The sequence below is a fragment of the Scomber japonicus genome, chromosome 14 (genome assembly GCF_027409825.1).
Source record: "Scomber japonicus isolate fScoJap1 chromosome 14, fScoJap1.pri, whole genome shotgun sequence".
NCBI classification, from domain to species: Eukaryota; Metazoa; Chordata; class Actinopteri; order Scombriformes; family Scombridae; genus Scomber; species Scomber japonicus.
Window position 1 is genome coordinate 11,355,053 of NC_070591.1, and position 18,560 is coordinate 11,373,612.

The 18,560-nt window shown below is 39.8% G+C and overlaps 1 protein-coding gene across 1 annotated transcript; it reads left to right on the top strand.

The window, feature by feature from the left end:
- Nucleotides 1-1,961: 1,961 nt before the first annotated feature.
- si:dkey-174i8.1 (arylsulfatase I) lies at nt 1,962-4,322 on the top strand. Its single transcript, XM_053333039.1, has 3 exons — nt 1,962-2,266; nt 2,806-3,138; nt 3,236-4,322. The coding sequence occupies exons 1-3, from the start codon at nt 1,962-1,964 to the stop codon at nt 4,320-4,322; spliced, it is 1,725 nt and encodes a 574-aa protein (XP_053189014.1).
- The last annotated feature ends 14,238 nt before the right edge of the window (nt 4,323-18,560 follow it).

An 18,560-nucleotide genomic window follows, 5' to 3' on the forward strand; every position in this document is an offset into this window, starting at 1 on the left:
TGTTTATGTTGTACTCTCATCTTAGACAGTGAAGCTTTCTTTTATTATCGCATGCACATTATTGCTTTCTGTCAGTTATCCCTCTTTTTTCCCCCTCAACATCCCTCTGGTTTCCTTTGCTTATTGCTCATATTTTCTATTTTATGTTATATATATATTTCTTTCTATATGTTCCCACTTCATCCAAGCTTCTTCTATTTACCACCCCCCACCCCCCACACCTCCCCCGCTCTGTCAGCCTCACTTTTACCTTGTTGTCATCCTTCCCTCTTCTGCCATAGATCTCAATCTATCTTGCATCCGCCTTATTCTCACTGTGGGCAAAAAAGCCTGTCAAATTTCCCAAAGGGTGAAGCAACATGAGTTTGCTTCTAAAACGCTCTGTAGGAAATTGACTTGTATCTGAGGCATTGATTTCCTCTCAGCATTATGGGAAGGAGATGGCAGTGAGGTGAAGGCTAAGAGCCACGCGGTCGATACACATTCTCATCACCACCGGATGTTCCTCCGTAGTCGGATTGGTTTCAGTACCCCAGCACAGGCAGTAATTCTCACTCAGTGACTCTATTAATTGAGCAATATCAGTCAACAAAAGAAAAATGACAGGGATTATTTGAATTTCATTAGGGATTTACAGTATAGTTTGAAATATGCTGTACGGGAAGTCACAGTAGAAGTATTGGTTGTAGAATTTATAATGGGGATTTAATGGGAATGTCAGTCATGACAGTAATTCTGGTAACAGTGGTAGTAGCAGTAACATTAGTTATACAGAATACTTTATCGTGAACCAGCTATAAATGATTAGTTCCTCTAAGTTTAAAAAGTCTATTCAATTTGTCCTTGTTTTGAGAGATTTTCCTTTGCCAATAAACACCCCAATACAGTAGTCCCTATGAAAAAAGTTACAGTGGAGCCTGTGGATGATCTAGGCCTCATCTCCCGATAACAAACATGTTCATGGACCTATTTCAAAGCTTTTTGACTTTAAGGAGCAAGAAAAGGAAATGTTCACATGAATGATTGTTGCTGTAATGCAGTACAGCAGGTATTAGTTACATCTGTGTTTGACAAGTCAAAATGTCACTCTACTATTTGCCTCTGGTCATGTGCGATGCTACTGCACAGCTATACAACCCTAAGGGTAAGTAACAAAATATGTTTTTCTTACTTTGGTTGACCCACCCTTTTACAGGACCTGAAATCTTATTGTCAGACTCAGTATTCATGCAAAAAAGAAAGGTTTTCTGGGGAATGTACCAATTAAAAAAACAATTATTCAGGAACTTTAGAGGTTTTTTTTATTATCTTAAAACTATTTAATGGACAGATATTAGTGGTGTAGACAATGAAGACAAACAACAGTATGTATTGAGTTTATTTTTTACTCCTCATGACCAACTGTTGACAGTTTTTGGCTTGGTTTTTTGGTGCTGAGGTGTTCAAGATTTACAGAAGGGTGGGATGGGGGAGTTTAGTACGTAGTGTCTGTCTGTATTGTGAGTATAGACACTATATATTTCTGTGTGTGTGTGTGTGTGTGTGTGTGTATATATGTGTGTGTGTGTGTGTGTGTGTGTGTGCGCGTGTGTGTATTTCAGCTGACCAGGCCTTATGAGGCGCCTGAAAGTACCAAGGAATGTAGCAAGGTGCTGCAAAAGGTGAGTCTTTTTCTGTCTGTCTCATGCACAAACACACACATCTACCAATTTTTTGCTGCCCATCACAGAGACAGCAGTTATCCTCTTCCCACCATAGCAGCTGGCACGGGCTGAGCCTAAGCCTTAGAAAAAGACCAAGGCTCATTCTTAATAGACAGATAAGGCTTTTGGACTATCTCCTCGGACACACAGATCTCCCAATTTTTCTGTAGAAGCGATCCGGCTTTTGATTTATCGACTGCAGACTAAGCAGAACAGAAAATATCCAGAATCAGACTCTAGCAGATATTAGCTACAGAGATGAAAGGAGGCATCCGCTCTGTGCTTTTCCTGGTGACTGGAGTGATCTTCCTCAGTGGCCTCAGCTGCCTGGGTGAACCCGAGTCTACAGATGACAATGTCAGGACAGGGAAGGAGCAACAGCCCAGGCCCCCACACCTTATCTTTATCATGGTAGATGACCAGGGTTATGGAGATATTGGCTACCATGGCTCTGATATCCACACTCCTGTGCTAGACCAGCTGGCAGCAGAGGGGGTCAAACTTGAAAATTATTATGTCCAGCCAATCTGCTCGCCTTCTCGCAGTCAACTCATGACAGGCCAGTGAGTAATTTCCTTATCACTGCATTATTATTATGATGGGATAATTGAGTTACTGCATCTGTTCTCATATGATGTAATTATGCAAAGGCTTTATAGGCTTTTTGTCTTTTCCTAATATATTTAACAGTCTATTCAGGCCAGAAAAGGAATACAATTATAGCACCACCTGTAGTGTTTAATTTGCTACTGGCAAACCACCCTGCATTTCTGGATTTGATCTATTGTTTGATCCTGAATCTTTATGATCTCAGTGGATGACTGGCCAAATGTAGATAAAGCAGCCTAACCTAGACATATTTTCAGTGCAGATTAAAAGCAGCTTTTTGGCAGAAATACTGCAACAAAAAAGTAAAATTATAGGTTCTAATCACATAATTATTCCTTAAAAGCACTGGCTTGATGATACAAAGCAGTGCAAGGGTATCCAAGAGTGCAATATTTCTTTTAACCATCTTTAAAGTTTCCCATTATTATATTACTGCAGTCATCTCAACTAGACACTTTGTTTTCTTCTCTCACACTATGATTTTGGGAACCAGCTACCAAATTCACACTGGCCTTCAGCATTCAATCATCCGGCCACGTCAACCCCTCTGTCTGCCCCCAGACATTCCCACCCTACCGGAGCGCCTGGTTGAAGCTGGATACGCCACGCACATGGTGGGTAAATGGCACCTGGGCTTCTGCAGACCAAGCTGTTTACCCACAGGACGCGGCTTTCAGAGTTTCCTGGGCACACTTACCGGCAGTGGGGATCACTTCTCCTATCAGAGCTGTGATGGGGCTGAAGCTTGTGGATTTGACCTGCATGACGGAGACAGACCTGCATGGGAGATGACTGGCAACTATTCCACTCTGCTCTACATAGACAGGTGGGCATCAAAGTATACATTACATTAAAAATACATTCACGCATACAGACAGGCAAATATATTTAAAAATCTTCCAATATTTCCTATGTTCAACCAGAGTGAAGCAGATCCTGAGGAACCACGACCACCATACACCACTCTTCCTCTATCTGTCCCTTCAGGCCGCCCATACACCTTTACAGGTACCTGACCGTTTTCTGCACCCTTATGATTCTCAGGGCAATCGTCTCAGGCGCCACTACGCAGCCATGCTAAGCTGCCTGGATAACGGGATCGGACAAATGGTTCAGGAACTGAAGACTAGTGGGCTCTATCAAAACTCAGTGTTGATCTATTCATCTGATAACGGTGGGCAGCCTCTCTCTGGTGGGAGCAACTGGCCACTGAGAGGTGGCAAAGGAACCTATTGGGAAGGGGGCATCCGGGCTGTGGGCTTTGTCCACAGTCCCCTCCTGAAGAGGAAGGGTGTAGTCAGCAAGGCACTGATCCATGTTTCTGACTGGTATCCTACATTACTAGGGCTGGCTGGAAATCTGCAGTCCCAGCATGGCCTTGATGGTCACAATGTATGGGGGACCATCAGTGAGGATCTACCCTGCCCTCGCACTGAAATCCTTTTCAACATAGACCCAGTGTCCAGGAGGCCTGGGGAGCCATATTACTATGCATTGGAGCTCAATGGCTTTGGGATCTGGGACACAGCAGTAAGGGCAGCGATAAGGGCTGGCGACTGGAAGCTGTTGACAGGAAATGTGGGTGACGGAGACTGGATACCACCACAAGCCTATCCAAGTGGTCCAGAACGTTGGAAGCGTCTCGAAAAGCGACGCAATAAGCTGGGGAAGTCAGTTTGGCTATTTAATGTCATCTCTGACCCCTATGAAAGGTTCGACCTCGCAGACGCACGTCCAGAGGTAGTGAAACATCTGCTGATCAGGCTGGCAGAGTACAACCAGACAGCTGTGATGGCTAGAAATCCACCAGATGATCCTATGGCTGACCCTGAGCTTCATGGTGGGGTATGGAGCCCCTGGTTGGGCCTGGAGGGGCAAGAAGGGGATAGCGGAGAAGAGGATAGCAGGAAAGAAAGGATGACAAAGATTAAGCACTGCAAAGTATGTAAATTAAAAGCCCTCTTTAAGAAGGTTGGGTCACACCTGCATAGGAACACCTTGTTCATCTAAATGTCTCATCAAGCCACAATAATCGGACAAAAGGCTTCAGTGTGCTTCAAATGAACTAGATCATATGAAGGCAAAAGTGTTTATATACTCTCTCTTCAAAGGTGTTCATGGTGTTTGCTTTACTCAGTGTACCTGGCCAACTGCTGCATAAAGTAGTTGGCTTGCTGGAGGACTCTGGGGTGCCCCAGTGTTATTGATTTTGGAAAGGTACAAAAGTCCCGCAGAAATTTCTTGAGGGAGGGAGGGGGAGGGAGGGGGAGGGAGGGGGGTTTCAGACGATGTTCAATGACAAACATTTCATTCAAAGCATACTGATTCCTTTAGCAGGAGGAATTGTGAGGGAAGTAGATATGGAGATAAATGAACCCAAATACAATCTGGCAGACAAGCAGGCGGGTCGAGATAGACGAGATAGACCCACAATCAAATACTGGAGCTCGGCAGATAAACAGGCAGCCTGATAGACAAAGCAGACAGGGCTGTGTGGCTGGCTGAGCAAGCTGACTCACTCACTGTCCTGCGGCCAAACTGCAGCAGGGTGACTTTGGTCTGTCGTTGGACTGTGTAGGGAGCAATGTGTGTGTCACTGTGCGTGTATGCCTGTATTCACGAGCATGTTCTGATTAATACAGAGAGATAGAGTGCATGCATGTTGAAGTGAAGCCTGAAGAGATGGGAGGAGAAGAGGAAAGGCACGGAGGGTGACCTCTCGATGTCTCATCTCCTAATCATCCAAACAGACCTTTTAAGTATGACACGAAGGGACCCATAGGGACTGTTTTTGTCAAATGTCACCTTGTTCTTTTGTTCTTAGGGGTTATACAGATTCACTTCTGTTCATACTGAACTCATCTGCCTTTGAAAGACCTCTGACCACCACTCAATGTCAAATCCCTGTTGCAATGGCTAACTAACAAAGGCTCAGTAGCTGATATTATCAGTTATTTGTGGATTTTTAAATGTTTCTAAATTCATCTACTGTGTTATAAATTGTTGGGAAACAGTTTGAAATTATCTGAATAAAATCATGAATGCCAAAAATCATTCTTATCATGTCATGACTACAAATGATCTTTGCAGAAAGCTATGAACTAGAACCGCTGGTTCGAATAGAATTAGATCACTAAAGCTTTGTTGCTGGGGTTGTACATTAGACAAGTACATTACATTGCACTTTATTGAAAGTCAATTTTTGTACCCCTAATTGTGCACCTCCCAAAGGACAATTATTGCACTCCAAGTAATCAAGTGTGTCTATAAACACAGTAGTCACAGTATCATTAGGAAATCCTTGTGTGACCTTTGAATGTGTACCCTTTTTATTGTAGTGGTATGTAATTTTTATTATTATCTCCTAAAAATGTCAAAGAAGTTTATTTAATTTAGAACTAATTGCAGGGAAAGCAGTTAAATTGGTACCCTTTCACATAATAAAATCACATGAATGGCTAGTGTAACCTTCAGTGAGAGTATTTTGATCTGTGCAAAACACAGACTTGAACTCACAAAAATGAGAAATGAATCTACAGTCAAGCATACAATATTCAACATATATGGGGAATAATATTTCCCATAATAAGTGAAATATTAATTAAGATTGACTTGGGTGCAGAATCAAATTACAAATGACTTGATCTCACCGACAAGTATTGTGTGAGTATACAAAGCCTGATATATCTTTCTCCTGAAAAAAACGAATAAAAACATGTTAATGAGTCACACCATTGCACCATGTGTGACTTTGCAATGAAGATTACAGTCATAATAGTTTGTTTAGAAACACCTTCAAAGTCTAATAACCGCAATCACATTTTTGGTTTGAGTCATTTCATTTACAGCAGACACCACTACATAAGAATGCAGTACTAGTTACCCAGCTTTTTAGCTTTTGTACCTCTTGACTTTGTATAAAAGATATTTGTTAAATGTACAATGTAGTACAAAGTCCAAACTGAGGTTTGAACTCTGTCATCATCGAATATGACGTAATTCCTAGAGACATCGGGAACAACTTTCTTAGGAACTGTGTGCACAGCTTATCCCTTGAGCCTGGCCCTTAGGTGTGTATCTGAATCTGTGTGTGTGTGTGTGTGTGTGTGTGTGTTGAATGTACAGTGGAAATGTTTCTGAGTGTTAGTGTCAGTAGCAATCCCACACACAGTAGCAACAGGGCTGTAGATGTATCCCCAGTGGCCTGATAATGAATATTCAACTGTCCTTCGCCATTTCTTCCCCCTCTGGTCAACTCTCACCCTTCCCTCCTCCTCGCTTCACCCTCACCATACCTCCCTTCATTTTATCCCTCAGCTGTTTTTGCTCATTCCCTCAGCTAACCACCCCCTTGTCTTTCTTTCTCATTTTGCTCCTCATCCTACTCACTTGTTCATGCTCATTTGGAACATCGAGTCAGAAGTATTAGCAGTGTTTTGCTCAGAGCTCTGTGGCATACTGTTAAATAAAAAGAGTGGAGGAGGGAAGAGGGTTCCCCAGGGGCTGCAAGGGGCTGTCATGTCTGCAGTGCTTGTAGATCAGATTGAAAACCCACACTGCATTTATATCACACACAAATGTACAATAACAACATAATGAAAGTGAGAAAATACATTTGTATTAATTTACCATGTAGATACATCATATATAAAAGCAATACTATACAGGATTGTCCTAAAAACAACGTTTTGACTCGTTCAAAAGTAATGGGCATCAACCATCATGCCTGTATTTTCTTATTATTGTGCTTTGTTGAGTGTGGGTGTGTTGGGTGGGTGTGTAGGCCCCAGCGACCATGTTATATAGCACGCACACACACACACACACACACACACACACACACACACACATACAGAGCAAAGAGGCCAGAGTGGATAGGATGCAGTATGTGCTTCATCCGGCAATGCAGCACCTTCCCACAGGGTAGTGCGGAACTGTGGGCGTGTTCATTTGTGCTTTAGAACGTAACCACTATGAAACAATCATAAATTAATGTTTTATTTATCTGATTCTCTGCTTTGTTCTTGCTACTGTCGCTCCCTTTCTTCATTCAATCTCTAGTTCACTCCACCATGCTGCTCCCTCTCTCTCCTGCTCTCTCTCTCTCTCTCCTGCTCTCAGCTTGCTCTGATGTTGTTGTGCTGGAGAGAGGGGAGCCAACTTTAAATGTTTTGTTTACAAATAGCAACTGACAAATCCTGCATAGTATGCCTTTAAGGAAAGCTTTTCTTACATTGTACATGTATTTGTAGACATTTCATATTTCTGCTTCCACCACAATAACACTAAATGTAGTATGATCGGTAGTGTGATATGTGGTATACCAATGACACTAATGGCATCTAAACCACACAATGATTATAACTTCTGAAATACATTTCATCATTGCAAGGGTGTTTTTGGTGTCTTAGAGTCCACGTGGGCTGGTAACTTGTACTTTATTTGGTTAATCTGTTGGTCAGACCACCAGTTTGATCCCGAATTAATTATCTTAACACCTATTTCCTTTCATTTTTGAACAAACAATTTATGATCCCAATAGGATGAACAATACTCACTTTTCTTTTCTTTTAGCAACACCAACTGAGAAATATGGATGCAATGGCACAAAATTTGGTAAAATCATTCATGGTTCCTATACAATGAATCCTCATGACTTTGGCCCCTGGCTGACTTTTGCTGCAGTGCCACCATGAGGTTGACATTTTTTGTTTAGTAACATGTCTCAACAGCTAGCAGGGAATTTGGCTCAAATGTTGATTTATTCTTCGGGATGATGAAAAAAACAAAACTTGTGGTGAACATAACAGCCAGGGCTTTAGCCTGCCCTGAATGCTGCGTTTGCAACAATTTTTTTCTACTTTGCCACCAAGCTGATGTCAGCTTGTCGTGCATGCCCACAAACAGCCATCCATTTCACAGCCTTGGTTGCTGAGATTGTTGTTGTTGTTTGTGTTGTTGATTTTCAAATTTGGGATTGGATTTGGGTATGAACACGAATGGACGTTATTGAGAAGTTGACATTTCGGTTAAAGAACAAGAAAAAGACAACTACCGTTCTTTGGGGGTAAAATCATGCAAAGATATACCAGTGGAGCCCTGAAATAAAAATGTTGACCATAAAATGTGCATAAGTGCTACAGAGACAATTTCTGTGTCATCTGTTTGCATGAGAAACTATTGGAAATCAAACTACTGGAGACTTCCTCTCAAAGAATATCCTTCGAAACACAGTTCATGACTTGTATAACATCACTCCAAGCAGCACTGAAGCTGTAGACACTTTGGTAACCTCCTGTATAAGTGCATGTGACAAACACACACAGAAAATCTAACACCATCACAACTGGGCTCCAGTGATGAAATCTGATGAGACTGCTTTGGGTTAACAGTATGAACGTTGCTCAGAGTTCTTCAGAGGCACGTACAATCGTTAGATGCCCACACATCCCAGTATACTGTGATGGCCTGCAGAAATAAGGTGCCGTCAAATGATATAAATCACAGAGGAGGTGTCACACAAACACACACGTACACACACACACACAAGAGCACAGTGCTATTCGTGGGAGGGAGCTGTCATACCCATTGTTGGATAATCAGGTAAAAGTAAGGCTGACTTACGATCTTAAGATTCTTTGGTTTGTTAAACACAACAAGCTCATGATGTTGTTTTAAATACAACATTTTCTGTCCTTCTGATGGACATGATGTTCTAGATGTTGCCATTTGTTCCACATTTCCAACTTTGAAAATAAATGGAGCAATCTCTACACACTCATTCAGTGAGCCAAAGTGAAATCAATGACTCGATTGGGACACATTCACTATCCCTTGCACCATAAATTGAAGCCCATTAAGCAATGAAGTACTGTAGCACTGATGTACGATTAAATACTTATTTCCACTATATAAAAGAAATGGTAATTTTACAGGAAATGTTATGCATTATTTGACAGACTTTTCCATTTTTTCCATAATACAATGACATGCATGTGAATTTACAGATATTTGCAGTAATTTACCCCTTAAAATTACAGGTAATTAACCATAATTTAAGATTTTTAAAAGGCAATTTATTATATTTGTATAATAATAATTTCTAATTTTACTTGAAATGTGAAGTAATATCTTACAGAATTTTACATGTTCATGATTATGAATAAATGCATGTTGAATTACAGAAATGATTAATTAATCTATATGCCTACATACAATGAGATCATCTGTGTGGAAGTGTTTTGGATTTCCAACAACAAACAGAAAAATAATAAATGAAAACATAGTTATCTGCAGAATATGCAAGTTATGACTAAAATATCACTTGACAATGAGCAGTCTGAGGGGAAAACCTGATAACACTACGCTCTGGACAACTATGCGAACTGGAGTCCAAGGAAATGCAGCTAAAGCAGGCAAGAATTACTTTTGCCTCCTGCCTCCTGCCTCCTCCTCATCACGACACTTACCAGCTGGCTGCCAAGAGGCCATTAATTGACACCGTTTATCTGCAATGTTCCTACCTGCACAACTACACCGACTGAATTGTGAAATGCTATGATACCACTAGACAATATCAGAAAAAGTGGAAAAAAGATCGCCCTGACCAGAGACGGCTGGAGATCACTTGCCACAGAGACATATCTGACATGTTAACATTTGTGAAGTACCCATTATAACTAAAGTCATAGTGCAAGCTAATCGCTGGTAATAATGATATTCGATTAGGGAATCAATTGGCTGTGGTGCCTGACTTCTTTGATGGATGCAGCACTGGGCAGTAGCTGTGAAAGGCTTACACAGTGACGGAAAGCATATAGTCGATTAAAGCGATTAAACACAGAGCAAATAATTAAAAAAAATTAAATTTAAAAAATAAACAGGCAAACAATAAGTAACAAGAAACAGAAGTGGGTGCTCAGATAGGACTTCAAAATAGGCTTGCTAACACTTGGCAGTCAAAGCCTAAAGCTTTTTGATAGTTTTTTGTGAAGCTTTAATCTTTACCACTGAAAGGCAGCTGGTGTGTGTGAAGCCAGAGAAGCCAACAGTATTGATCAGACTTTATCGATTCCTAGTGTCCAAGTCAAAACACTGTACAAGAGTGTACTTGTTGTCCACATCTGTGTAGAAATATGTACTTGATGATCCAGCCTGACTCTGTGCAAAAGATTCATGGTCAGAAGTCATCTTGAATCAATAGCATATTCAGGTTTTATAATTAAAGGACAGGTTCACAGTTTTTCAAATCGCTGTTTTCCTTCCTCCTGTTCATATAGACTGTTAAAAGATCCTCTTCAAATATAAGTGATGGAGGCCAAAATCCACAGTGTGTCCACACAGTTGTTTTGTGGGAAAAAATGCATTTTAAAGTTAATCTGAAGCTTATATGAGGCATCAACAGTCTAAGTTAATCATATCAAGATTTACAGTTCTTTTAGCATCAAATTCTCTCTTTGTGTTTCCTCTGACTGTGTTTCCCTGTTGAGCTGCAGTGGAAGTATAAGAAGAAAAAGTGCAGTTTAGTTCAGGAGCAAATGGAAAGGTTTGACTTGTGGATGACAGTGGTCACTCCCTCGAGCACACACGCACGTACACACCTCAAAACCATAAAAGTCGTGTGATGTCACCGGTCAGCGTAAGGGAGGAGAGGCTCTCCAAAGATACGCAGAGCAGCCGTGAGCCAAGCTGAAAACATTCTTGCTGAATGAGTCACTCCCCTTTGGCCTCAAAGACTCCACAACACTGCTGTTACCATCAATGCAAGGAAGTGTAGCTTTTGGTGGTGGAAGTGTTGGAAGAAGTATTTAGATCCTTGAGTTCAGTAAAGCAATGTAAAAATACTCCATCACAAGTAAAAGTCATTAAATGTAAAAATTCTGACTTAAGTACATTAGCTTTAGTAGAATTAGCAACAACACTGATTTAAAGTATTGAAGTGAAGTACTCATTTTGTCCCTGTGACAGTTATTTTATTGTGAGATGATTAATGGGAGAGAAAAGAAGGAAAAAAAACAAAGTTGTGATACACAAATCTGTTTTCAGCCTTTGGCCTTTTTTCCTCATAGCTAATTTTAATTCTAATATTGGATTATTTCAATGCTGAAATGAAACCATGTAAGAAGTTTAAAGAGAAAAATCAGTATTTAATGGAGCTGTTAATATCTCATAGACATGAAATGTGACTCTGACTACACACTGCTTTTTATAAGTGACTAAAAGCCAAAAAGGTTGGAAACTACAATGTGTTGTATTTTAAAAGCTTGTTGTATTATTCATTGTGTCAAATCTTAATCTGAAAAGTAACTAAAGCTGTTAAATAAATGTAGTGGAGTAGAAAGTACAATATTTTCCTCTCAAATGTAGAGGAGAAGAAATATAAAGTAGCATTAAAAGGGTAATACTCAGGTTAAGTATCTCAAGTACTTAAAAATTGTACTTCAGTACAATACTTGAGTAAATTAACTTAGTTACTTTCCACCACTGCTTTCAGAATATATACTTTAAATACTACTACTTTAAATACCATATTCTGTCCTCATGATTGTTGGGTGTTAATGTTTCATTCGACTTCTATTCTGAAGTAAAAAATAAAATGTCTGTGGCTCTTGAACCACAGTGACTATCTATAAATAAGGTTTTACCAGAAACCTCATACCAAAGTTTCTTGTGAAAGTATCAGAAACAGTTGAGGTGATTCAGACACAGAGCATAAGGTCTTTGAAGTCAAAAATAAAAATGTCTTTTCAGTCTTAATAACTGCCTGTGTCTTTGTCTGTAAAGGTCGAGGGCTGTAAACTAAATACCACTGAATGCCTGCCTCACATTCGAAGAAGACAGCTCAAAGTATGACAATCTCACAGTTTTTGTCACGGAAAGGTCCAGACAGATTCCCAAAAAGAACATTTGGAGACCTCAATTTTTTGTAAACACATCGTCATTACAACAAGAAGGGAGAGCGGGACAACCAGGGGACGCTGAAGGAGTAAATGAGGGTAAAAAATGCAATGCCATATGATGAGGTGGGAGGTATCCAAACAAAAAGACAAGACTGTGTATTATTCCTAATTTAAGACCAGTGTGTGTTATTTAGTTACAGAAGAGGAAGATACAAAATCTTATCAGTAGTCTTACTCTTTGCTGACTTTCCTTCTCTCTCTCTCCCAGCCTCAGTTTTGAAATACTAAGGTCATAAGTCCCGCTGACACCCTTGTGACTACATGTTTTTATCATTTGGATGTTTCATGTTTGATTCATTCGGTTCGCTGTTCAGATGAATTTTCCGCGTGTTTTCACAGGAATTCAACTTGTAACTCATCATAGCTAATTAAACTTCCACAGAACACTTTTCCCCAGACACTATCTTAGAAATGTCTTAATAAAACTAAAGAATCTTACATCATGTGTTCCCATTTCACAACAACAGCAATGTCTAAATGTTTCATAATCTTTTGTACACATACATTGAATTCAGTTAAAATAAGACTCAATCCACAAACTCATACCTGTACTTAGAGTAGTCAAATTTAGTCTAAAACTACTGGAAATAAGCCCCACATTGTTCTCACTGTAATAAAAACACATACACTAATGTTGCCAAAATCCCCAAGTTCATGGAGAAAATAGAGAGGACATCACTTATCTGTCTCTCCCTAACCTATTTGCTCATCCTCAGATTCCACCACAACTACCAAGGTGTTACAAGATAATAAGGAGACTTTGAAAGATAATATTTCTGATGTAACACTGAATAGTTTCCCTTTGCTAGGAACTCATAGGAACATGCAACTTGGGAACGGTTTGCAAGTAGAAACTGCTTCATCTTAAAGAGTAACAAGCTTGAAAGGTTGGTTTGCTGCTGTGTACCACTGTTACCGCCCACCCTTCAACCTGCCACCGCACAGCCTGTCCAAGTCTCATCTGACAGGCTCATCGCAGAGAAATACAGCAATTCAACAATTAATACGCCGGTACCTCTGCACCCTCGTTAATTAGGCTTTCAAATCAGTGTGGCTCCCTGTAATTATGGCAGAAACTGGTCGCACTGCTCCTCTGCTCATTTCAAGCACTATTTAATCGCCAACAGTGTTCCCTAAACACACTTCCAGATATACACTCACAGTTCACAGGCAGAAAGATGCATTTAATCATAATGAAAATGTGAAATGCATTAAATTCTTTTTTATTAACACAAGGTTAGAAACATAATGCTGGGATTAAATAACATTCTGAAGTGTGTATCAAAGCACACTATAATAAGAAACTGCTTGTTGGTCTTTTAGTGCTATTGTCCATGTCCTTCGAGGCAGGACTAAAAGGCAGAGGAGGAAAGCTTTATGGGCAGTTTATTGAGAGAGGGTGGCAAGGTTACGTGCTTGAACAGACAAGCACAGAGAGATGAATGGAGCACAATCATCACATAGCAACATTAATGATTTGGCAAACAAAAGGGGTGAATAGCCGTCTATTAATGGACGGGAGCTAATGACTGAAGTGAGAACAGCTGAGCAGGGAGGTGGCTTATCATCAGGTGACTGGCAATGCTGGGAAAAACAAATCAGGAGCGACTAGTGGACAGGTGAGGAATGACAGAGTCCTGAGTCAACATGATGGTCTACTGGTTCAGTATTGTGCTAATTAACGGTTCTGATCTTCAGTATAAATGGAGAGATCAAACTGTAAGTCCATTAATGGATCAGGCAGTAATCAATTAATAGTTTTAGTGATTGTTCATGCATAAATCACCAAAAATGTGAGGGTTTGCTGCTTTTCTCCTTTATATCATTATAAACTGAATATGTTTAAGTTTTAGACTGTTCTTCAGGCAAAACAACACATTTACAGATGTCATCTTTGTCTCTGGGAAGCTGATTAATTAATCAATAATGAAAATAATGGTTAGTTGCAGCACTATGATGAGATGATATTGAATTGTAAAGACGTTCACACATCCTCCTTCCAGACCAATTTGCCCAGAACAAATATTTATAGTGTCCTATTAAAGGTTGAATATGTAGAATATTTATTAAAAGCTATATATTTTTTAAAATAATACAGCCACGGGGCGTTTTGAGGGGTACAGAATGAAAGTATTTGCTTTTCCATAAAAAAAAAAAATTTAGTCTGAATTAATATTTTTAAAATTTTTTGACGGGTTCGACAATGACGTTCTGACACGTTCTGTGTACATTGTACCAGCCAATTAACGGCCGGAATTGCGGGTTGCCAGGGTTGTCTGTTGTTCTGTAGGCTGGCACTGGGTGAAATGGAGTTGTAAACAAACACGGCCGTGTTGGACTTACTAAAACCAGCGTTTTTTGCTCTCAAGTACAACTTTTCATCACAAAACTTCGAAGGTAAGACAGAATATCTGTTAGTCACTGTAAATAAGTGGTTGTTTACCTTTGTATGCTGCTGGTTCACTGAGTTTTTAGCGCAATAATAGTGGTACTGTTGAACTCGCCAGGGTCTTAGCTTTCATATGAGATGCTATTTGTTTGTGTACCATGAAGTATCAAAACGGTAGCAATGGAAATGTGGAGAGTGGGTTGACTTTCTGGCGCTATTCGGATTTTGATATTTGATCATTAACCTCTTAACGCACGCTGTTCCGTTCACGGGACGGATGTTAGGAGGTAGCGACACGGTCTTCTGAATGTTTTAAACACCAACCCTTAAACATATATACTCATGCCGTACATTGTTGGAAAGCTTAGATTGTTCTGATTCATTCAAGACCACTCACGACTTATATGGTTGCTCACAGCCGTAATAGTATTAGCGATTAGCTTGGCTAGCCACTCAGCTAAGTGAGAAAAGCTATAATGCCTACATACCTTCAAAGTCTTCCCTTTATCCACAACGATCATCTTATGACTCAGGACTTTCTGTACAGCTCGCCAAGTATCCATTCTTGTGAAATATGAAATCCGTTTTCATAAAACCGGAATATTTTCCTCAATATGTCCATGTATTTAGTCCAACACGTAATGTAATAACACAAATAACAAACCATATACGGTCCGTTTACGTCATTTTCTGACCTGCGCGTCCATCTCAGACTACACGTGACTAGATGTTTACGACCGTGAGCCTCTTCTGCTTCTGACGACACCACACACAAGCCAATCGGTGTTTAGGATTAGGCAGTACATGCAGAGACATTGCTGCTACTCCAGAGACATAAGGACTTTGGCTACTCCCACTGGCGTGTTACAATGTAATGTACCTCGGTGGTTTCAAGTCAGTTACAGCGAGGGTATGTTCGCTTCCTGTTTTCAAAATAAAAGCACCAACTCTATCGTTATGGTTTTCTTAATAATAAAATGCAACGGGTGTTTTATTTTGTGAAAATGACCGGAAGTGCGTTACTCGCTACGGCTAACTTGAGTGGCTCCGAATAATTTTCATTTGATATAATTTGTCCACAAAAAACTTAAATGACCTAATAAAAAATAAAAAATGATTCACTGTAGATGCACTGGATGCTTCAAGTTTCCACATCACAGTTGTGCAAACTGCATATTAAACCGGAGCTGGCTCCAAACTAGTTGTCATAAAAGCCTGCTTATAAGTACACATCTTAATCTCATCTTTAATGTGAGCACAGAGAAACAGCTCATGAACATGAAAACAGCCTTCTAGTGTTTAAACTCTGCTCATTCATGTGACAATAATGTAACAATCAAAACACATTTCTGGGTGGATGAGGGCTTTTATGCATCATATGATACTAGAGAACCATCTTTGAGATAGTAATATAAAACCATATGTGGATTAATCAATGCATCGTCTTAATCAAAAATGAATTTTATATGATCATTAATACTTTACCTTACCCTACTGAAGTGTGTGTGCTGCTGTAATGACACACACACACACACACACACACACACACACACACATACATACTTAAACACAGTGCCAAGAGAATATATTAATACCCCTCATGAGATATTCATGAAAGCGCAGATAAACCTTTACAGTGCAGCAGGCCATTACATAACACATACAGTATAATTCCCTGTCTCTTATACAATGAGGCTCCAGCTTACTGTTAAAAATCCCCAAAACTGTGCACGATCTGCATCGAAGCCTCAGCTCCCTGAGCACATTTTGTCTCTATTTGTATTTATTTTAGGCATTTTTTAAACAAAATCCTTGGTGAAATTGCGTTTTGTTAAATAACTGCGGGGGTGTTGTGATGACCATGATAAAATTAGGGTGACAATTATGATTGTGGGAAGAGTAAATAATAAAAAAATTTAAAAAATAAAAACATAGATAGGTAAAAGCAACATTACAAGACAGAGAAAGACAGCATGTGCATTTGGCTGTGAAGGTGATAGCCTTTATGCAAACACACTGTCACAGGGGAACAGGCTTAAGGGTAACGCTAACACAGTGTGACGTTACAGTGACTGGACATTATAGGTATATAGTAAAGAAATAAATGAGGACAGCAGCAGGCCATTTAAACTAGAATAATGTGACAATTCAGTGAATATATCTTTAAATGTTCTGTATTTGGGACACAATGTCATTGTCAAGAGAAAGCTGTGAGGCAAAGTTAACATCAATGATTGCAAAAGCTTGATACTTAAAAGAGGGAATCTGTTGAGTCATGTGTTTGTTAAGTATTCATTTTAATTGTTGCATATGATGTCTAAAATGGTGTAGAAACAGCAGAGAGCTGAAACTAAATCTTAACAGTGGATTATTACTGTCTCCCAGTGCTACATTTTGAGGGGGCGTCTGAGCTGAGCCCCCACCCCATCCCCCATTCCTTCTTTTTATCAGCCTTGTATTGTGACTCAAAATCATAATATAGTGGCCATGCAGCTCATTGCTTCGTGCCAATATTAAAATATTGCGGCATCACATCTCACTTCATGACTTCAGAGGATGCTGCCTTCGTCAGCTGTTCTGGAGTCAGCTCTACTTTTGTGCACATGAATCAGAAATGGAAAAGGAGAGATGCTGAAACTGAACCTGGATCTGTAGCTTCAAATATACCAGAAAAGATCTCGCGTTGCTAACAACCCACCTCTACCACTATTGCCAAAGAGGAAATAGATGACAGAGGTCTCACTCCTATATTATTTCTGTCCCCCAGGAGGGGGAAGATAACAACCAGCTGCAACCCTTAAGATGTGTAGAGGTTGATGATCCTACAGCAATGTCACATTGAAAACTTGGAAGTGTTGAATCTTAAAGAGGTGGATATTAACCAGGCACAGTCTAACAAAATATGCTGTTGAGTTTGTGGTAGAAATCTAAAAAATAAAAAATTGACACAATGACCAAGTTGCAGCTGTATGCTGTTCTTTATCATTGGTTGAAAATGTGTCCATATGTACATTTGTACAACTAAAACATAACGTTAAACAGACATATGTTCAATGACTCCAGCCTCAAGCTTAAGTATAGTTGCTGCTTGGTTCAGCCTCTGTCTGAAACTGGCCACTTTAGTTCCTGTCTCTTTAAGACTTCCTGTGGTTCCAGAGGCTACGTGAACAGGCAATAGTTGGGTTTCACTTATTTTTCTCGTGTGTGGACAATGTGAACGCTCCTTATCAACAAAGGCTAGACAACTGACAGCTGTTTGTGGATGTGCTCAAATAATCTGACGCCATCACAAAGAGGAAGTACCTGTAACTTTGCAAATGAAGCATTCAATTTTACTGCATTGTATGACTACTGCAAACATTAGTAGTAATTTATATTGGTCCTTATTAACTATTTTTCCGGAAAGAATGCACATATAAATAAAATAATAAGTAAGGCACTCTTAAATTGATATAAACTCGCTCAGATTCAGTCAGGAGCTGGTTAAAGTCACTGTACCGAAAAAGTGACTTCAACATACAGTATTAGTCAAAAGTTTGGACACACTTTCTCTTTTGACTGGTACTGTGTATTAAAAAAAAAGAAAAAGAAAAAAAGAAAGATTTAGGATTTGAGAAAAGTATACAGTATTAAATACACAAAACACACAACATAGAGAAAATAAGAGGTTTGATGAAAAAGCCTTCCTGAATATAAAGGATGGTTAACGCCCACATTTTGCAAACCAGTTTTAATTTTCCTTTCAATTGAAAAAAAAACAAACAAAAAAACACAGAGTGGCTCATCTTCATAATAGAGGATCTTCGCTACTACAGCTCGCTCCCCTCTCCCCTCCCACTCTCTGCTCCTCTCTCTGAGCCTCTCAGCCTGTCTTCCCCCTGTATCTCTCTCTCTCTCCCT